At 44.7% G+C, this 22,303-nt stretch overlaps 1 protein-coding gene across 1 annotated transcript in view; it reads left to right on the forward strand.

Moving 5' to 3' along the window:
• The window catches only part of GALNT17 (polypeptide N-acetylgalactosaminyltransferase 17), a 181,108-nt gene that overhangs the window by 106,431 nt on the left and 52,374 nt on the right, over window positions 1-22,303 (forward strand). The window contains exon 6 of the mRNA XM_042830074.1: window positions 8,144-8,261. Within this exon, the coding sequence (XP_042686008.1) occupies window positions 8,144-8,261 (118 nt within the window). The remainder of the gene's footprint in view (window positions 1-8,143; window positions 8,262-22,303) is intronic.

Genomic DNA, 22,303 nt, shown 5'->3' on the forward strand with positions numbered 1-22,303 from the left:
TTGGAGGAAATAACATCAAAAAAAAAGCTTTCAGCTTCATGCAGGTAGAATCCCAGCATTATGTGTCCTCCTGCCAGTGGGGTTTTGGAAGCAGTGCAAATGCAAATCCTTATGTCTAGAGCTATCTATATAACACTGTCTTCTTGAAGAACTGGCAAACAGTTTAAAGGTGTTTGATGCCTCTCTCTGTGTTAAATCCAAGCATCCTGGACAACTGATGAATGCATCTTCTGTTCTGCTCTGCTTGACGAGGTGGATTTTAGTCACTGCCAATTAGCAGAGAGAAGGATTGAGTATTCTTCGGGTGAAACTTTGAAGCCAGTTCCTGATGGTGCCCCAGGGAGTGCTGCTTCTAGCATAGAATAAATAGGTCTGATTTGCATGTATAAACACTAACCTTTTAATGAAAAGTTCATGTGAGACTGAAAACTCCCGAATAAGCTGTTCAGGAGGGCACTTCCCACTTGCATTGAAGAGGTGAGTGATAGTCAATAACAGGAAAGGACTGTGACCTTCTGCTGATTAATCTTTAAAAGGTGTGTGCTCGCCATACATACCTTGTGTTAGATAGGAGCAGCTTTCCTGTGTGCAGCATGGGGATGCACAGCAGGGGGAAGAGACTTGTGATTTGCTTTCACCTCCTAGCTCAGATGAAAATTGCAAGCTGCTTTATTTTGCTGTAATTTTATTTCATGTTGGTTAGCAAGTTTTAACTGAAGGAGATACAGGAAAGCATCTATTTTCCTCATGTAGACGAAGCTTTGTGGCTGAGCACCTGGATTTCTCATAGAATAGTTGAGTTGGAAGGGATCTACAAGGATCAAGCCCAACTCTTGGCCTCACACAGGACCTCCCAGAATTGAAACCCTGTGCCTGAGAGCATCGTCCAAACACTGCTCAAACTCTAGCATGCCTGGGGATGTGATCACTGCCCTGGGGAGCCTGCCCATGACCACCACCCTCTGCTGAAGAGCCTTTCCCAACCTGACCCTCCACCCCCCTTTGGGGCTCCATGAAGAAGATGCCACTTCTTCACGAGGGCTTGGGGAATGGCAAAGAAGGAATGAAGGATTTACACAACCATCAGCATTCAACAGTGTGTTCAGTTTTATATTTTGGTTGTATGTATGAAAATCATGCTCTGTTTTATCTCAGCCTCCAACTCTGAGCCCGTGTGGCCTTTCCAGTGTGACCATCCCTAATAAATCACTTTGAGGGATTATTATTATTTCCCCCAGTTTTACTTTTGTGGATAAATGGGTGACCATTAGGGTCAGCATCATCAGCTTACTGATGTTTGCAAGTGTGCAGTTGTGCTACAGTGCCTTGTGGGACCCTCTTTCCCCATGTTCTGGGCAGGCACCTTGGCTCATCACTGCACGCCGGGGGCTTTCCACCAAGTGAGTAAGACTGGTTTTCCCCATGAGTGCTTCTGTCTCCAGGAATAGCTCTGCAACTGCCACTAAGCCAGCTAAAATGAAGAACCATCTTCTAAGCTTATCTTGAGGGAGTAGTCTGTAATTGCAACCATTTCCTCAAAACCGTTCCCAAACAGGCTGAGTCCCGACTGAAGGGTAATTACCAAATTAACCTTCTCCACAAAGTGACTTCTTCAGCTCTTGTACTCTTGAGTTTACCATTTATTTGGTTCAAAGCTGTGCACCTCAAATATTGTGATGCAGCACTGCTTCCTTGTGCAGGCAGCACAGGACCAGGACCATCGGTCAGCACCTGGCACTGTTGCCAGGAGTCAGGAGAGTGATGGAGAACAGCCCCGAGATGCATGTGTGTGTGTGAGTGTTAGTGACACTGAGCGAAGATCCCTCCCATCTCACAGAAACTGGTATGGAAGGGTTTCTCAAAGTTGTCCTCTTCAGCTGAGATCCCTACTAGATCACCGTGGGAGATGGTTGGAGAGCTGGTGTGTGACCTGAGAATCCTCTGTTTCCATGTGGCTGTGGAAATGGGGTGAGTATATGGGGCCTTGGGTTATGTTTTTCACCTGGCCTCTCTGACCTGGCATACCATGGTGGTGTGTAGGGCTGTGCTTTATTCACTGGGGTCGACATTTGTAAAAGGCTAAATGGTTTTTAATTAAGTCATTACATATTTCAGGATCAGTGGGATGATTTGCATAACGCAGAGGGCAGAGGGTGGGAGCTTAGGGGCCGTGGTGGTGGTAGGTGGGCTTCAACATCAGCAGTAGCTTAAAGCTTTACAAAAAAAAAGTGGTGCAGATCTGTGGAGTTCTTTGGATAGGGAACTGTAGTTCAGCTGACAAAATGTGTACCACTGGGGACTGTTACTGCCTGCACATTTTGGCTGTCTTAGCAGCATACGTTTGCATGAAATGTCTTGCTAGAAGCGCTTAAGAAAATGGGAGCTTGGAGTTGGATTTTTTGGCATCCTGTGATCTGAAGCGCTGGGCCAACTTTGTTTTTTTGCAAAATAGGCAAGGACAGAAAACGCTTTTAGGTAATGACCTTGGCAGCAGTTTTTAATGCAGCAGGAGAAATTTTTCAATTAGGTTAGAGTCCAGAAGCTTGGACGGGTAATACAAATCTGCTTTAGATTTGCATGCCATATCTTAACACACCACGGGCGCTATCAGGGCCTGCACATGGCTTTCGTTGCTGCTGGTGGCCTAAAGCAAGACTAGAAACAGCAGGCTGTGTGATCTCTTACTTGTAAGGTTGTTAGCTGCCAGTGCAGTTAACTTCAGATGACTTGACTTTGGGAGGGGTCTGGCATATGTACCAACGGTGGTGGTTAATTCAGCAGATCTAATGCAGAAGTTACTGAAGTGATTTATAAATGCTACTTCTGAAGACCATGTAGGTATTACACTCATCTGGTAGATGAGATACAGAGAGGCTGAACGCCTTGCCTGAGGTCCTGGGTGAGTCATTCCTTGATATGGGAATTGGAGCAGCCGTACAAGAAAGCAACAAAGTCAAATGGATCTCAGGCAAGGTCACAGCCACGGCAGACAGAATAGATGTTTTCAAAAATACATCGTTTTCACAGCTTCTGTGTCATTAAAAGTTAAAGTTGTATTAATCTCCTGTAAGTGCAGGGAAGGCGTTCAATCTAGCATCTCTTTTATGTGATATCTCTTTATTTTTAATTTGTTCCACAGGCTCCGTAGTACTTAGCAACAGCGGGAAAATAAACCTATTTGAAACAGACAATTAAACAAGGTCACTGGGGCAGGGAAGCTAGAATTATTCAAGAAACAACTATTGCAGATGCCATCCTGGGGATGATATTAAGCAAGGTACGCTGCTGTAGGCTGAAGTGCCTTTCCTTCCTAGAAATTTTATTGCATTCTCTTGAAAGACATCCAGCTTTTATCAGCCCACACCATTACACAGGCACTGAAGGGAAGCTGAGAGCCTGGCTCCTGCCTGACTCAGTAAGTGCACGTAGAAGCCCCTCTGTAGGAGGCAGAAGCAATATATATTTCTCCTTCCAGGAGACACTTCATCCGTGACACTGGGGCTGCTGGGATGGGCATCTTGTGCGCTGTTGGTGATGGCTTCCTGCAGCTGCCCAGGTGCTCCAGCACCTTCCTTACTGCGGATTTCTGGAGTTAATGACCTGAAATTCATTGTTAAAGCAAATCCTGGCTCTGCAGTGGGCGTGCAGGCTGTGTCTGCCCTGCACGTTTGTTTCTGGGAGAAGCTGTGGGGGCACAGAGGGGTGGGACGGGTGTAGGGAATCACGGGGTCCGATGTGATTGAGCAGCAGGCTTGTTTTCCATTTCATTTTTAATCATTCAGTTCCTCTCCTCTTCCATTTCTCTGGCTGGGTCAGGCACACGAGATCTTGTGGGATTAACCCAGTTCTACAACCAGAGGGATCAGTCCTTAATGCCACTTGATTGTATTTAATTTCCACATGTATTCTCTTCTTAGAAAGCTTTGTTTTGCAAGTCAGTCTTCATTACACAACACATTCACCTTCCCACAGATAAAGAAATATGGAGGTGTATAGCACTGCAATCATTCTTATTTGAAAATTGGGTTTTTCATTTTATTTAGAGCCAAAAGAAAATTCTCTTACCATAGCTTGCCATGTAAAATTAAGTGAAGGTGATCACCTTAACCCTGATGTAACCCAGGAAGTAATTTATAGGATGCTATTGGAAGCTGTGTACTTACTTTTGCCAAGTTTGTTAATATAACTGAAAATTTAGATGTTGTCTGAGTCTGATGTCAGCTCTCCAAGGCATTTCAGCTTTCCGAAGAGCAAAAAGGGCAACCAGGTCTGGTGGGAGGTGTCCCTTCCAACCCAAACCATTCTTTGATTCTGTGATGATTATTGGGTGGTCACTGTGGCATCCAGGCACAGACCCAGCACAGATGAAGAGTTGATACTCCTTAAGGAGAAGTTTGGGCCTCATTGTTTACTGCTGAGATGGGGCTCCCAGCAGTGACCCCCGGTTGGGACACAGAGGTACAGACAGGCAGCAGAAGAGGGAAATAGTGCATATTTTGGGTAAGTCTCAGATTTCACAATGCTATATGTGATGTTTGGTTTTCACGCATTGAAGAGTGGCAGACAGAGACGTCAGTGGCACAGAATGCCCTTCCATGCAGGTGAAAGACCGTCGCAGATGAGCTGGGAGTGGTGCTGTGTCTCCTAAAGCTTTGGGATTGGGTTGCTGTGGGAAGAGCAGCTCTATGACTGACACTGATCAAAAACAACAGCGCCTTCATGGAAACTGGGTGCCCAAGCAAATTCTTAAAGTTCTCAGCCTTCCTGCACCTGTATGACCACCAATTTTTTTTTTTAATCTTTTTTTCTACATATTTTATAACTTGCGCTTTAGCATAAAATTGGAAGCAAGATCCAATTGTGAAGGAAAATTAATTTCCTTGAATTGAAGAAGCAATCTACTTGAGACTTTTTAATCATCAGATGGTAACTGTGTGCTAAAGAAAGGAAGACCATTAAGGTAACTTAATAGAGTAGGATAAATGTTTTCCTCTGTACCTTCTTCATCTTTATTTAGAGATTCACGCTGAGGATATTTCATAAAAGCTGTTCTTCTTGACCTTCTGTCACTTGCAGCATAGAGGAGCCAACAGAAATAATGGCAAGGATCTAATGCTGTGGATTTCTGGATGCTAACGCAACGATTGTGCTAAACATTTCTGTTCATCTTTCCTGCCAAATTCTGCTTTTCCTTTCTCATTAAAGTGAGCGCAGCTATCGAGACAAGCAAATGCATTGAGCTGCGCTGAGCTGTGTGATTTTTAAAAACAAACTGTGTTAATGCTTTTAATTAAGGGGCAGAGAAACAAGAGGCTTTATCAGCTCTTTGTCTGCAGGCCATAATTTTGTGGCGGACGGGCAATCTGTTATTGTAAGCGTCCACCTTTTTGAAGGATTTACTGCAAAATCAAATGGTGTTTTTATTTAAATAGTTGAGCGTTGCATGATTCTCATTTATTTAATATGGAAGCATTGTTACAAAGAAGAATGTAGCACTTAATTTGTATTGCTTCAGGGAGCTCGGATCCGCTCGGGAGCGCTGCTTTGCATGCTTTGTGGTATTGTGTGTTGAAAACAGAACACACAGGAAAATGAAAAGGAGGAAAATGTGAAGGTGAAGTTGCAAAATCCCCATCAGGCTTTTTCTGCAAGTGTTTCTGAAAAGATCATGGACTCTTTGGTCTGTAAAGAGCAGGTGTGTTGCAAAATAATGATGAAGAAAAGCTTTCCTGGGCGGCAGTCGAGGGCTGGTGTTGGCAATTTGGATAAGTTCTTTGTCGTGGTCCTTTGCAATTTGTCTTTTCAGAAACGGCCAACTGGCTGCCCAGAGAGGCTGTGGATGCCCCGTCCCTGAAGGTATTCAAGGCCAGATTGGATGGGGCCCTGGGCAGCCTGGTCTGGTATTAAATGAGGAGGTTGGTGGCCCTGCATGTGACAAGGGGTAGGAGCTTCATCATCCTTGAGGTCCCTTCCAAGCCTGGCCATTCTGTGATTCTGTGTGATTCTGTAATGTTGAAAAATAAGGTCATTCCATTTGTGCTGGTGAAACTCTTTGGCCGAGAGGTTATCATGTTGTTGTCAAATGCCACCATGGCACATCCTGCGAGTGAGCTGGGGCTCCCCATCCCTACACAGTCAAGCTTCCATGCGCAACTGTTGAGGGTTGAAAACCTTGCTGATCTGGGGATGAGTTCCCAGTGCTCCAGGTCCCCCGCATCTGTTCCCCATGGGCTGGGTTGTGGCTGCTCTGTATAAAACCAGAGCAACTTCTGTTTAATTGCAGCAGGTGATCTAGGATAATGGAGCTATTAGATTTGGCGTCTCTAATGCGCTTATAGTTTCAAAAGGATTGTTTCTACTAATGGCAGCTAACTTGCTACAAATAAAGCAGGAGAATGGAAATCTTAAGTACTGGAGTGGCAGCGCATCGTGAAGCATTACACTGCTTATGGGAAGGAAGAGTGAGCTGGCTGTCAGGGACAAAATCTATTGGAAAAACCCCTCTGATGGATTCTGATGTTGACTCATTTAATATGGCAGCAGCATTCAGCTGTTCTACCAGTCTATTAAAAGTATTAAAAAGCCTATAAATAACAATACTTAAGTGGCTACAGCTCTTCATCCATGGCTCCACTGGCAGATGTGGGTGTTTTGTGCAGTGTGGATGGCAGGGTTGAGCATGGGCCTGATCCTGTGAGCCACATTTGAGTATGTTTGAGGATGCTTTCCCCCTCTGCAGTTGCTGGTTGCTTGCCTTCAGCTTCCACAGCTCAGAGAGCCCATGAGCTGTGCTTTGAGCCAGGGCTGGGAGGCTGTCTTTAAAATCTTCTTTCCCTGTTTCTACCTCAAAACCAAGTTTCCTCCAGAAATCATGCTTTTCTAAGTGAAAGCAATTCCCAGATGTGCATGCAACCCCTTACCATGCAAGCCTGCTCCAGGTCACGTGAGGTCCTGAGAGTGCAGAGGTGGTGGACCAGCTGTCCTGTATGGTTCCCCCTGCTCAAAGCAGCATCATTTTGTTTGCTTCGTGTGGGCAGGAGGGATCCTGAGCAAACAGCAGAACCTTGGCAAGCCTTAACCTGTAAAATTCCGCATCTCCTCCCTGCTGATCCCTGCAGTTGGATACTTATGTTGTTTGTTTTTTTTCTTTACAGAGTGGTTTCAAATGAAAGCAAGTTAAAGGAGCAAATGGTTTTTATATTTCTATTTTAGTATAGGAAATATCCTGGGGGGTAAGTTCTCTGCATACCATAACCACAACAGATTAGTGTGTCCCCAAGCAGCAAGGGCATAATGATACGGCTTTGTTCAGTGCCGTGCTCTGTAGCAAAGTGTAATTTTACAGACAGGGTCACAGGTGTTTAACCACTCACAAAAAATGCCCCCAAACGTGATCTCAGCTTGCAGAGATCAGAACAGCATCCTCCTCTCAGGGAAGCTGTATCAGATGGAGATGCAATCCAGTGTTTTGCAAAGCAATGAGGGAGGGCTGCTTTATGTGCATGTGGCAGCAGGGGTGCTTAGTAAACACCACCATCTACCCTATCCTTGAAATTGCATGGTAATTATAAATTAACCCCTGACACGGAGTTTTTCCTCAGTCTTTCTGCTGTTACACTGATGTCATTGGTATTGGTAGGACCTCTCCTGTTTTTTTTCTGTTGTTTTCCTTGCCTGGGCACTGCTTGGCTGCTCCTGCAGCAGTGTGAGCTGGAGGGCACGGGGGTTCACAGGTGAGTGGGGGAAGTTCATCTCTAGGGCACTGTAGGTATTGGTGGAACTCAGCAAAAGGCACTGCAATGTTTCTGCAAGAAGTTGTTCTCAATTTTTAAAGGATTTGCTCCTTTATTAACGTTTTTTAAACCTTTCTCAAAGGTTTCATGCTCCTTTATAGCTGATGGCAATGCCTACATGTTATATTATAAAGATCCTAAGTAGAGACCTCTTTTCGTGAACACTAATATCTGTCCTGAAGTCTGCTCTGTTACTAGATGTGCTGGAACAGAATAAGATGAAGGAAATGCCAGTATTCTATTTCCTTCGCACAGGGGGAATGGAAACCCAAACATGGTCCCCGCGGTCCACTGAAGGTGGAAACCTGTCAATAATTTGTTGCATTTCTGTTGTTTTTCATTTGGTGCAGGACGCCAGCGATGATCGGTTGCTCCTTCGTTGTGCACAGGAAGTTCTTTGGAGAGATCGGGCTCCTCGATCCCGGGATGGACGTGTATGGAGGGGAGAACATAGAGCTCGGCATCAAGGTTTGTGCCACAGCTGTGAGCAGAATCTCACCTAGCATTACTTAAGGAACCAAAAGCAAAACTTCAGCAGGTTAACGCAGTAACTAAAACATTTCAGGTGAATTGTTGGCTTGCTTTAAAGAATGTATATTTGAGTTTAAAGGTGAAAATGACTTGTTTCTAGGGGCGAGAGCAATTTCTGAGGGCAGTATAAACTGACCTTGGTCAAGTTGTCACGTTGGTTGGTCTGAGCCATAAATATCTTAAATATCAGTAGAAATACGGCGCTGTTTTAGGGAGGAAGTGGGCCTCTTGTGAGTAAATCAAGAAGATATCATAGAAGCATTCAGCAGTTGCAAATAAAATGTATTCTTAAATAGGCAGAGCTTTTAAAAGCAAAACACTAACAGCCACGTTTTTAGAGTTTCCTCAATAAATCCACGAGACGTTCCTCGTTACAGCATCTACTGTGACAACATCACTTGATTACTGTGTACAATATCAGATGGGTTTAGTGATTCAAATGTGTACATACAGTGAATGATTCATAAGGAATGAATTCAGTGTAAAGAAGCAACCTGGGATGGAGAAGTCTGTGGAGGTTTTTCCAGGCATGTTTTGGAGTACAGAAGTTGTACGTTAACAGGCTGATAGGGAGAGACTTGAGACTTAGAGCTGGAAAATTGAATTGACTGTGCTGTTGTAAAAATGAAAAATCATTGTTCAGCTCATAGATTTACCAGAGGATATTTGCTTTGCTGGCAAATCAGAAGAAACTTTAAAAATCTATTGTTATTGACTACAGGGAGCAATAATCTCATTTAAACAAGGGAGTAGAAATTAAAGGCTTTAAATATGCCACGTACTCTTCTCCATATGAAGTGATTATTGTGTATCATCATGCAACTCGCTTCCTGGGTCTAGAGAGATCCAGCTCCAAACTAGGCTTCTCTTGTGACTATCCTAATTTGTTTATCTATGTTTTTTTTTTAATATTGTCACTGTGGAACTAGTCTTCTCACAATTAATAATTTCACCCATCTGTTAGGTTTTGGGGGGATTTCATGGAAGATTGGCTTCTTAACTAGAAAAATAAGATGATGTCTCAGGGACAACTGGTGAACATATGTCGTCTTCTTTTTCACGTGCTGAACTTTTCAGAGCCATGCAATAAACATCCTTCTGGAAAAAGATAATCCCCCTCTTCCTCCAGTGACTCACCCAGGCTTGTGTTTGCAGCCTGTGTGTTTCTTTGCTTCTTGCACACGTGTGCATTGCATGTTCTGGTCAAGACTTGAAAAATATTGTTGGTTTTGATAGACAAAATATTTAGGAAATCTCCCTTTTTAGGCAGTAGGTTTTCAAATATCCCTGAGCTTTTTAAATCAGTGCAGGTGACATCTTTGGGCAACTGGGAGTTCTTGGCACGTAATGTATGTTGGCCATTGTCAGGTAGCTCATGTTGAGGGGAGAGCTCCCATAGGTGCTCTGTTAACAATTGCCAGATATTTTTAGTTCTGCTTTACAGTAAGATTCTGTTTATAAGTAGTTTACCCAAGGCTGATCGTTGGCTGCATAAGGAAGCAGAGGATTGTTGTGGTTTCACACGGAACTCGGGGTGTCAGATGGATTTAAGCTTTTCCCAGTCATCCTGCAGCTCAGAGATTGTCAGCCCTTCCCCACATGCCTGCAACCTGCCATGGCCAGGGTCTGTAACACCCATCTCAGTCGTCAGTAATGCGTGACTCTGATGGAACCAAATCTTCTCCTAAAGGTTCAATTTGAATATGAAATGTCGAGGCTTTTATTGCTCTTTTTGTTTGTTTGTTTTGGCTGCAGTCAGAGAAGCAATTTGGTGCTTCCATGTTTGTTGTAGTGATTCTCGGATGAAAAATATGTACAGAAAGGATTTATTTTTGTTTTGATGGTGACGCAAATTCCATTCTGAGAATCATGGCAATTTTAAAAACATATTATTCTTGTATTAAAAAAACAAATTGCTCGAAGAACAAAAATGAGATAATAAACCCATTGAGGCTTTGAGAACAAAATTGAAAAATTACAGTGTTTCAGGCAAAACCACAAGCTTTTTGCTAAATTTTAGCATAGTTTTTAATGCTAAAATTAAAGGTAAGTAATATGAATAACAGTAAATAATTGAGGAGTGTAGACTGTCCTAACCTAGGGCCAAGGCTTGATACTACACAAGAGTCTCATGAATATATAGATCTGTTGTACTGCATCTTTGTGTAGGGGAATATTTGCAGATCGCGCTTTCAGGTGCTGATTTCAGTGAGAACGTTTCTGTGTGAGCCACTTAAAAACCCAAACCCCATTACTCACATTCATGAGGTAGCTCCCGGCTCACTGCTCTCCCTTACTTGCTGGGGAGCATCCTCGGGTTGCTCAGTTAATAATAAAGCCATTAAGCATGCTCTTGCCCTAGGCAAATTCTTGTTCTGCTCACGGGTGGCTTTGGCCCCGGCATGGGGAACACTTTGTTCTTTGTATTGTCTTGTCTTTTATCACACTGGAGTGTCTCCAGAATGCTGTGCTTATTCTCTTCTCTTGTCCCTGATGTCCACTCCTTCACCTCCTGAGGCAGAATCAACTCTAATTCCCCTTTTCTTGGCAGAGCACAGAAGTCTTTGCTAAGCTAGGCAGTGTAGGCTAATATTTCAACAGAGAGATTTTCAACACTTTTTTTTCTTTTTTTTTTCCAAAGTGTGCCTTGCAATCTTGCAATCATATTATAAGAGCTCCAGGTCTTTCTCACTGCGTTGACAGCCACAAGGACCCCATGTTTGATCAACCTGTCCCTGAGTTAATGCCTCCCAGCAGCAGAGTGTTTGTGGAAACCGCCTCACTGTGCCTGCAACTGGGTAAGACTGCGGGCTGCGTGGAGCCCACGGAGAATCATTCAGGTTAGAAAAGGCCAAGATCACCAACCCCAGCCCCAACCCATCCCCACCCCTCACATCCCTCAGTGCCGCATCCCCACAGTTCTGGAACACCTCCAGGGTTGGTGACCTCACCACTCCCTGGGCAGCTGTGCCACTGCAGCATCGCTCTTTCTGGGGAGAGATTTTTCATAATGTTCAACCTGAACCTCCCATGGCACAGCTTAAGGCCGTTACTCATCAGTGTGGGAAGGATGCGAGAAGGCTTGCAGTTTTCTCCCAACATCAGAGAATGGCACCAGGGTGAAGTCGTACTTCATCTTCCTGCATCTCTTGGGGTGCTCCTTACCCATGGGAATGCAACTTTTAACGTGAGGATATTTTTCATTTCACTGCAGTAGGGATGTGACATATAGGATTTTGTCTGCCATTTGTATTGGTGGAATATGCAGCTTCAGTTTCCAGCTGTGAAATGTCTGTAGCTTTCAGGCAGCCTCACATCTGATCAGAAGGAGCTAAGAAGCACAAACATCTCCTGAAAAATTGCCGTGGCCCCAACCACTGACCTGGTCTCAGTCCTGCCACAGGAATATGGAAACGTGGACAACTCTGTTTCATCGAGATCCCACTGCCCATCCCTGGAGCACAAGCCCTGGGCCCCAAAGATAATAGCTGCTCTCCCAAATCCAAACTTACACCCAATCTTTTCAACCCATTGCTTCACTGAGCAGGTTTCTCCTCTGATTTTGTGAACCTGGTGCCCAGTTCCTATCTCTTGAAAGCACTGGTGTAGCCCTGGATCCCCACTGACTCTGTTTTGTCCATTTTGACACATGGCCTTCTCCAACAGCCTCCTTTCATTGAAGGTTTTTATTTTATTTTAAGCCTGTTTGTGGCCCTGGCTTTTAGGGACTGAATGACAACGCAGGCAGACTGCTTTTGCAACATCTCGCTGATTCTCTGCGTTCTCTGGTTTTGTGGATTTTCATGGTTGGTCACAGACATTCGCTAAAGATGCTCTGTAAAATTGTGAGTGTCTGTTTGAATAAAGATGCAAAGGGCCGTTGCGTGACTGTTGCCACGATTTCAAGCCTAGGATGGGTTACAAGGTTATTTTCAGAGTATTTTGTGCTACTGTCATGCGTTGCTAATTAAACTCATTTGAGTTGTCTTTCAGAGATTAATTTAATCAATAAGGATATTATTACTCCTTTGATGGTATCATTTGTGCGAATTGTCACTTGAAGAAAGCAATTAACTGGGAATGCTTATTAGCTGATCCATCCCACACCTTATTTGTGTAGTAAGAATCGATTATTGAATTCATTAAGAAAAGCACAATCCGGGGATCCCTTTGAGGTTTAGTAACTGAGCTACGTTTTATTATGAATTTTAAATTGTCTGAAGCTTGGGTTGGGTTTTTTAAACCAATTTCCAGAGGAAGAGAACAGCGTGTGCCCCAGGTTTGTCAGCCAGGTTCATCAGCCCAGTCTTAGTGCCCCCAATCCCACAGTTGTGTCTACAGAATGGGCAGAGTTTCATCTCCGTGTAGCTGTAAGAGCTGAATCATCAAGCTTGGAGTAGCAAATGGGGACGATGAGAGCATTAGCGTGTTGTTGTTAGGAGTGGTTTCCTTAATAATCAAACTTTCATCCCCCAGCCACACAGTCACCTAAGTAACCCCACTGCATTGGCAACGACACTGATCCTCTCCCAGAGGGTACGGTGCCTGTGCATCCTTTCATCTTTTGGAAACTCTTAAGGTAGATTAAATAGCCTTTTAATGTACAAAAGCACTTGTGGCTGTTTCATCCATGAAGGAGCCCGTTTTGTTTACATGAGTGTGGTTATTCGTATGCTGAAATGTTGAGAGGGTCAGGCCCTCAGATGCAAAAAAAAAAGGAAAGCCATCAAACAGATATACTTAAGCTTCTCAAGGGAGCTTGACTTCTTCTGCATGTGTTTTCCATAAAACTATGGTCGTATCTTTTTATTAAGAAGAATATTGGTAGGGTGTTTAGAGCAAGTTCCTCTTTGGTGGATGCCCTGTCCTTGGAGGCATTCAAAGTGGATTGGACCAGGCTGTGAGCACACGACTGATCTGCAGTTGTCTCCGTTCGTCACGGGGGAGTTGGACTAGACGGCCTTTTAAGGGTCACTTCCAACTCTTATGACTCTATGATTGTATGATTCTAGCATCCATAGCTGTGCTGGCCTTGGGACTGTGTGGAGGAAGGGCAGCCTGTACCCAGACTCTGAAGTGGAAGAGTGGTAGATGCAAGTGTAACAGGGAGCACAGGGATGCATGAATTTTTGGCTAGGGTTTTACTTGCACGAATCTAATACTGAAATAGTTAGTGCCTGTCATCAAAGTCTGAAAATATGCCCTGTTAGGATGGAACTTATTTTTATAACACCATCCAAATGTGCAGACGTCCAATACTGGGTGTCACGCTTTGACTCTGCGACGTGTGCTTACTGCTGTCTTTCAAAATGTGTTTCACTGGGGCTTTTTCTTTGATCATCCTCAAATGCCTCCCTTTCAGTTCTGCTGATTAATGCATTAAAGTCTGGGTGCAGACAGAGATAGCTCACAGCAGGCAGCACCTGAAATCCTTTTTGAGCAGCCCCGTCCATCAGTGCAGGGCTGTGAATTACGGTTTCTCCAGTTCAGGATGGGGGTTTGGTCAGGTCTGGCAGATCTGTGCTGATGCTTTGCTACATTTTTTATCACTTTGAAAAATAGAAGGCTGAAAAGCATGTAATTTATTCATAAGGCTTTATTAGGCTTGTGAGGGTTTGCTGAGATGCAGCAGTTAGGCTTGAATCGAGTTTCTCATGGTGTGCAGGGATTTTTTTCCCCATCTGCACCTAATTTTGCTGAGATTGAATTAGTCATGAAGTTACACATGCACCAGCAAATAGTTTGTGTGGAAAGTGTGGGGACAAATTGGCCCAGTGTTCTGACTTACAGGTAGGTTTTGAAGCAAGATGTCTCCCAGGCTTTATTCTCTGGTCGAGCTGCAGGAGGTGTCACCGCATGGACTGACATGTTTCTGGTTGCCTTTGGCTGGTTGAACACTTTGGGGGGACTTTATCAGCTATCAGTTGCTTACCTGGAGTGCATGTACTGTTCAAATATCCCCCCTCTTTTGAAATTTCGGAGAATTTATGCTGAGGAAACGTAAATTTCACAATGGTGTTGGGTGCTGATGATGCAGAGAAAGCATTGGTGGTGGGGGATGCTCAGGAGGGCCACTGGCAATAGGGGAAGGGCTGAGAAATCTTGGGGCAGAACTCTGTTAGAAAAGCTGAGGGCATAAACCTGGGTGAAATTGGTGGCTTTCCAAGGCCTCAGGGAATCCTGAAGTGTAGGAAGCATTTAAAAGAAGAAACTCACAAAAAGCCCTAAACCTGCCAACAATAGAAACTTAAGACTAGCTTTTAAAAAGTATTTTATCAGCCAGGAACCAAAATCCACTTAGAAATTGAGGCTTAGGGCTCTTTCCAAATGAAAATTGAGTTAACTCAGAAGAAAGTAAGAAGCAGAGTAGGACTGACCTTGGTAAAGGTCTTAGAAATACAGCTTTAGAAATAGTGATACGCCCATAATGCATTACCTTTGTGTATGGCCACAGTCTGTTTATGTGTACCTGTATCCCTGCCAGGGAAGTTGATTTTGCTCTACAGAGTGATTGTTGTGTGGTTGGAAGAAATATTACCACCATTGAACAATATCCAATCACTGCATGCATTTATTTTAAGAGCAGAAATCAGTGCAAGTATGACTTCAGATCCTATGTTTGGCATTTTAGTTGTCAGCTCCGAATTTACTGTAGGTGCTTAAAAATGCTTTATAAGAAGCTCCGGCGCAGTTTTCCAAACTGTACAGATGCTTTTTCATCAAACCTATCTCCATGGAAATGGAGCTGTGTTTTGATTATTTCCTAACCAGTTTCTAACCCTCGGGACAGGGAGCTGCAGAGCTGTGATCAGCTTTAGAGCTGTCCTTCCTTGGGGAAAGGAATTGCAGGCAGGCAGCCGCAGCGCTCCTGCCTCTGTCTTTCCTCTCGATAGAAAATAATTTGTCATCCCTGCCTGTTACTGCTGGAGGAGGGGGAGGGGACCGTTCTTTTCACCCCACTTGATTCCAGTGTTTTTACTGACAAGTTGATTTTTATGCCGGGAAGACACCGATCATCTTTACTGGGAAAGATGATAACTCCTCATGTGCAATGAGCTGTGTGTTGTGGATGAGATTGACTGGTGGACGAAGAAATCCATTTTAGGACTCAGCTATGCCTTATCTTTCCTTGAAACTGGCAGGCATCAGCTTCCTACTGATTTTTCACAGGGTCGATGCTTGCCTCTTGCAAGCACAGTTAGGTTTAACACTGATTGGAGCTCACCTTGATCATCCTGGGCCTGCGTGGAGAAAAGCAGTGTGAAGAGCAGGCACAGCACTGCAGTAGCCAGCAGTGCTTCTGCGAAGGCCATGTGGCTATGGAGACTCCTTGGCTCTCAGAAGGTTGGGCTATTTATGCTTTTGAGAGAGAACTTTGGTTGGCCCAACGGTGCTTTCATTGGACAGAGCCTTCCCATGCTATTTCTTCCACTGAATTTGTCACAGTGAGGTTTGGACCATGCTGGTGCTGTCAGGTGAGGCTGCTCCAGAGGCTCCTTGGGCAATGTGCTCGCACTCTGCCCGTATCTCAGTGTCAGGCATCTCCAGTATCCCCAGGACAGGCTGTTGCTTTTTTTCTATCACATGCTGTGTTCCATGTGTGTTACACCCACCCTGTGAGCCCTTTCCACTCTCACTCGGGGTTTCTGAATTTTCACTCTTCCCTTCTTGTCACATCAGAGATGCATCTTTTCCTGTCCACGTTCTCTCAAAGCTCCAGCATCCCCAGAGAGGAATGCCTGGGCCTCTCTAGGCGAGGCAAGATGCCTGCAGTGCAGTCCCACTTAACTTTCCCATAGCAGGAGGGATTGTTTGGCTGGCTGGGCAGGGGCACACTGACACGTGGAATCTGGCTTTCACACATCAGCAGGCATGTCAAGGATTGTGTGGGACAGCTTGTTTTGTTGTCATTCCTATAGGATGTCACATCTGGGGGTAAAGACGTTGGCTCAAGTGAGGTCCCAAGACTTGGCATCGCCATGCTTTGGAGTTCACCCTCTGTTCTTGCTCAGAAATTAATTACTTAACTCCTCTTATCAACAGTGACAGGCACAAGCAGCTGAGAGAAGAATTCCTTACCTTTCCAACTGATGTATTGGTTTGCTTCTTTATGGGCCTCCTGGGCCCTGCTGAGTGGGAGCAGCTTGGGTCATCCCTCCTCATCCTCCCTCACATTTCCAGCACTGAGTTCTCCATAATGGGGGGATGATGCATGAGCCGGGGTGCTGCTGGCTCTGAGTGCTTGGCAGCTTCACTCAGGAACTGCTGAGCTGCAGCCAAGTTAGGCCCCCTGAAACTCAGTGTTACAGCATTGCTCCCTGGAGGACAACAGTCCTTTAAGTATTTCTGGGTGCCTGAAACAATAGTTCTCTGAAATCTGCTTTCTCCTTTCAGTCTTCACTACACAAGGTGAGCAGCAGCACATTTACTCTGTGCACGTGCCTATGATGTCTGGAGTATAAATTACCCCATAAAACAGAAAACAGGCTTGTGTCTTCCTAAAAACCAACTCCAAGCCAAACTGAACTTTGTCTTCTTATAGAAAGCACACTTGGGAAATACCGAGAGAAATTGACATGAAATTACACACCAATAAATGAGGCTCATAATAAACCGAGATGAGAAATGCTTTTTTTTCCCATCCCATTATGTTCATAAAGCTTTCAGAAAGCTCCCTGCTCATCATGAGTGGGAAGGGAAGGTTAATCTTTGCTTTTCATCTGTCCTTTCTTATGAGAAAGCCTCACTTGTAATGCACTTTCTAAGACAGTGGGATGCACCAATCTCTTCCCTACATCATCCAGACCCACATGGTTGAGTTTATTGATCTCTGCAATGTCTGGTGTGCAGGTGGCCTCAGACCTTGGAGTGGTCTGATATCACCATCACTGTGGATGAGGCTAAGGCTAAGGCTCATTCATTGACTGTAGGTTGCTCTACAGGCCTAAGGATTGTTCCTGATGGAAATGTAATCAATGCTGTTACAATCGTTTTCAGCCAAAAAGCTTGTAGCAAGAAATTCCCAGTCAGCTCTGGGTGCGTTCTGTGTCGCCGTAAGGCTTTGCAGTCATCGTTTCTCAAGGGTTTTCAGGTCAAACCCGTTGGTTTTCACAAACAAAACCACTGTTTTTGGAGAACCCCTGCTGCAATCACAGCCTCAGCTCTCAGCCGTTCCAGCTGGATTTCATGTTCATCTGAATTCCTTGGCGATGCTGAAAGGCAGCTGGCAGCAAGATGGTGATGGCAAGACCATGTGCATTTCTGAGTCAGCAGAAGGTCACAGCAACAATAAAAATGCTAATGACCAAGCATTGCCCTAACCGTGTAGCAACACCAGCTTCATGCTCAAACTAAAATTAAAGAAGCCCTCTCCACCAGGATCCCCCCTGCCTCCTGCATAGTGTCCTTGTAGCATCCCGTTTTTACTGGAAGATCCTTTGTGCCCACCTCAGCCTTCCCTTGAACATCAGAATGCATTTGTGGTTGGCATGCTATCATTGGGATTGCTTTACATCACCTTCGTTTGTCAGCTTTTGCCAGGTGTGATGGATTGTTTCACGTTAGGTTCCTCCAAGAACAAGAAATGTGGTCCCACATGTTTGTACGCCGGTCACCTGTCTGTGATCTTTTGTTTTCAGTATTACTGGGCATCGTTTGCTGTTGTGCTGCCACAAGCTCCAGCATGCAGTGAGTACAAAGCTGATGTAAAACATTCAGTATGGATGGTAACGCTTGGTACATGAGCATGCCCAGCTCTGAAACTTTGCAGAAAGCCCTGGAAGGTTTCTGATTTTGGCACGTTGTACTGTATCCAGCCTATGGCTTGCTCTGGCCAGAGCAGATTCCATATACTCTTGAGCTTCCTTTACTTGCTTTACCGTATTCAGGGTAGCTTTTTCATATGTGAAGCATGGCTGGGATAGGAATTGCATTGTCTGATATGTTGGGTGTCTGAACAGTGGCAATATTAGCAGCAGTGTGAAGTATCAGCTTATTTGATCATCGTATCAGATTGATTGGCTCAGCTTTTCTACAGCGTTTTCAGTACCTGCAGACTTGAGTCACTGCATCAGTGCAACAGGGAGAGCAAAATTCTCAGAAAAATTCACAGGCACCTTATCATTTACCTCCTACAGCACTTTGGGTAAGCCTTCTCTTTTCTTTTGTGCTTAGCAAAAGCCCAGTGCTGAATGCACCTCCCTTGACGTGCTATTGCTTGAGACTTGCCCTGTGCATCATGGAGAATAACATGGAAACAACTGGGCATGATTTATGTTTCCCAGTGCATTTATCCTTCAGTCTTCTGTGTCCTTGTGCCGCTCGGTGGAGACTGCAGAGGTGGTGCTCTGTGGGACTCATTTTGAACAGCATTCGCAGGCAGAGCTCCCTGCAGAGTGAGTACTATCACAGCAGTGAACTTTTTGCTTCCCCGTGCTGCATTTATTATTCATAGCAAGACAGTCATCTCATAGATGATCTAATGGCTGTGGTGCACCGCTGCTGTAATGCCTAAAGGGTGGTTAACCCCAGTAACACGGCGCGGTTTCCATTTATCTCCTTGACTTCAGGGTTTTCCCAGGAGTCCCAGGGCAGTGGAAAATGTCACAGCTTGATGTCTGCACTGCAAGCTGGTATTAAGCTGTCAGCCAAATCCCATCCTCAAATTCTGTCAGGGTTCAGGTGTCTGACCAAAGCTTCCTTGGCTTTTCCTAAGAACTCAGAAACCCAGGTATTAGATCTCACGGAGTGAAAGTGTATGTTGGTATTTTTCCCTGCACTGAGGCTTTTAGCAATACTTTCAGCATCCAATTTCTCCCCAAACTGGTTAGAGGCAGCCAGCGCAGGAAGCTGCTGAGGCCAATCGTAGAGTAAAATGAAATTCCACCTTTGACAACACAGGCTGTGCTCCAGCAAATCGCTCAACTTTTAAGCACCTGGGGAGTCCTCTTTATTTCTGTGGCAATATTGCTCCTGCTTAAATGTAAGTGCTTCTTAAATGCCTTTCTGGATTGGGGCCCTCTAGAGCTGACCTTGAGCCATAAGGGTTAATATGTGCAAAATGAAATAGGCAGGCTTATTTTTGTTGGAGGAAAATGTTTTTGCTTGTCATTTCTTCCCTCCAAACAGTTTCTCTTTATGAACTAATTAACTTGTGTAGCTTTAAAATGTATGTACGTCCTTCTTGGATTTTGCCATGTCTCTCACCACCTTCCGGGGAGTTATTTTGTCTTATTTGCACAGAGGATATGAGAAGACATTGGGAAGTAAACTAACCTGTTCATTAAGTGAATTTATACCTACAGCTGCAATAACAAAGCTATTATTCTGTATTCATCTGCAGGCCCAAAATACGTATTAATTAACCAAAGTACTGCTAGTGGGCATATGCAAATGAAGTGTAATCAATCATGCCGAGATCACTTTCTTTTGCATTTTTGCTTTATTGAGAGATACCACTTTGTGCTGTCTGCAGTCCCTCAGTATCAGATCTGTGCTTTGAAGCTCAGTGTTGGGACTAAAATGAGAAAGAGAATCAGAATTTCCCAGCACTGCAGAAACTGCTGCAAATAACGCAGCTTCTAATGAAGAATTCATATGTAATCCCATAGAGAAGATAACAGTCTAGATCTGCCTCGGGCGCAGAGAACCCAGGTTTATTTTTATGGAATGGGGATTTCATTCTGTAAAGCCACAGAGTTAAACAGAGAGGGGTAATTAGATCACAGAATCACAGATATGAATTCACATTTGAGCTATACGCAACCTAATGATAAAATAGGAATTCTAAGCCCACTGCTCTGCTTTACTAAGACTTAGAATGCCCAAAGCAGCACATGACAAAGGACTTCCTCCACTGGCCTGCAGTGTGTTCTCTTTAGAAGGAAAATGATCCTTGCTCCCCCATGGCCAGGACACCCAGCGGGGGGGATGCTCCAGGTACTTCTGATCTATCTCAGGGCAGCAGTCTCATCACTGACCCACTGGGCACACAGCCTCCTCTGTATCTTTTGTCTTATTTGTTGCTTTGGTGTCATTCAAGTATTGATTGTGCCGAGGGCTTATCAGTGTTTTTATAATTGCTTCTGAGGATGCATTTTGTTTGTTTTCCAAATGAAGCATCTAGGCTGGGTATTAAATGGTGACCTCCTTGGGTAGGTGCTGTAACTTAGGATGCTTAAGCAGTGCTAATGTAAACATTGCTGGCAAAGACACTGTGAGTGGTACTCTGTCTTTTCCATGTAGAGATGTTAACCCTCCACAAAGGCAGATACCTGTCAATATTCACCTTTTGCTTATGGGATCCTGCAGCACAGATGTGTCTGTGTTAACCCCAATTGCTCTGTTTGTCTGTGGTGCCTGCCCCCTTTGTCACTGCAGAAATGGGAGAATGGATGGAGAGAACTGGTCTGAGTCCCCAAGTGTGGAACATCCCCCTGAGACTTCCATTGGGTCCTCTATGTGGATGAGATGCATTTTGCCTTCCCTGCAAGCAGTGGTGAAATCCAGGAGAGAGATCTAAAACCAGACCTGAAGTTCAGCTGTCCATTTTTGGGCTGGTTTGCTTTGGTTGGCTTTGCACCTGTAAGAGTCACAAACAAATGCAAAGATTTGCATCCAGAATTAAAATGTATTCGCTCTCCTTCCTGGGATTTGGGGTTTAAAACCATACAAATGTACACAAACAATTTTGTTTTGTATTTAGATGTCAGGGGGAAGTTTTTCAATGAGAGGATGGTGAGGTGCTGGCACTGACTGCCCAGAGAGGCTGTGGATACCCCATCCCTAGAGGTGTTCCAGGCCAGGTTGGATGGGCCCTGGGCAACCTGATCTGGTACTCGATCTAGCAGTTGGCAGCCCTGCATGTGGCATTGGGGTTGGAACCTGATGATCCCTTCCAACCTAAGCCATTCTTTGATTCTATGAAAACACCACCTTTGGCCGTTTGTACTTGAAACCCAGTGTGGGTTTGTAAAAGGCTCATGTTACTCACTGGATTTTTCCAGCGTCGGGAGCCAGCCCTGGGCTTTGGCTGTGAACATATAGAAACCACTCCTTGTAGCTTTGGTTTCTGCTCAGCCAGCTCCAGATCCTGTAACATCTCACCGTTCTGGTGAACTTGTATTTTGGCAAGCTTTGTTTCCTTTTCATCTGTGCTTCCCCATGGCATCTCCAGTGGGTTCTTAGAGGTGGTGAGTCACAGGAGATGACACATTTCTTCTGCCCCAGGGGCTCCTCTCTCGCCTGCTTTAATGGCCATCACAGATGTCTCCTTTCAACACAATTTGAAAAACCCAGAGCTGGAAAAATATGCAGAGCTCTCTGATCTTCCAGCTCTTGCATAGAATTACCCTGACAGCTCCCGAGCCCTTTTGTTCCCACCAAGGACTTCTTGCAGCTCTACCCAAAGCCGTGAGCATCTGTGGCCAAGGGGCTGAGACCAGAAGAATTATCAGGGAACCCAAAAGGGTCTGAACACTGTCCTGTTAGAAACTGGCATCACTTCCCTGCTGTTTTACATTAATAATGAGCATACATAATCAGGGAATGGCTCTTACTGACCTTATCCGTTTTACTTGTTGGCCAAAGATTAGCTGAATCACAGGATGGCTTTGGTTGGAGTGCTCCTCAAAGATCGTCTAGTTCCAATCCCCCTGCCATGGCAGTGTTTCCACCCCCTAGCTCAGTTTGGATTCCATCCAACCTGACCTTGAGCACCTTCAAAGAGGGGGCATCCACAGCTTCTCTGAACAACTGCTGCATCTGCTTGCAGGTCCCTACAGTTGTCTGATGATGCATTTCTAAGTGGTTCTAAGGTTGTGGAAAAGAAGTGACATGAAAGACTTAGTAATTATTTAGAGAACAAACCTGTCTTATTGCCTCCTAGGAGGTCTCGGTTACTCAGATTTGTACAAACTGCAGGAGTGCAGACCTTCTTAAGCAGGACATCTTAATGGTAATTTTTTGCTGACAGTCAAAAA

The sequence above is a fragment of the Centrocercus urophasianus genome, unplaced genomic scaffold (assembly GCF_019232065.1).
Source record: "Centrocercus urophasianus isolate 14NV4802_14NV808 unplaced genomic scaffold, USGS_Curo_1.0 seq_33, whole genome shotgun sequence".
In the NCBI taxonomy this organism is placed as follows: Eukaryota; Metazoa; Chordata; class Aves; order Galliformes; family Phasianidae; genus Centrocercus; species Centrocercus urophasianus.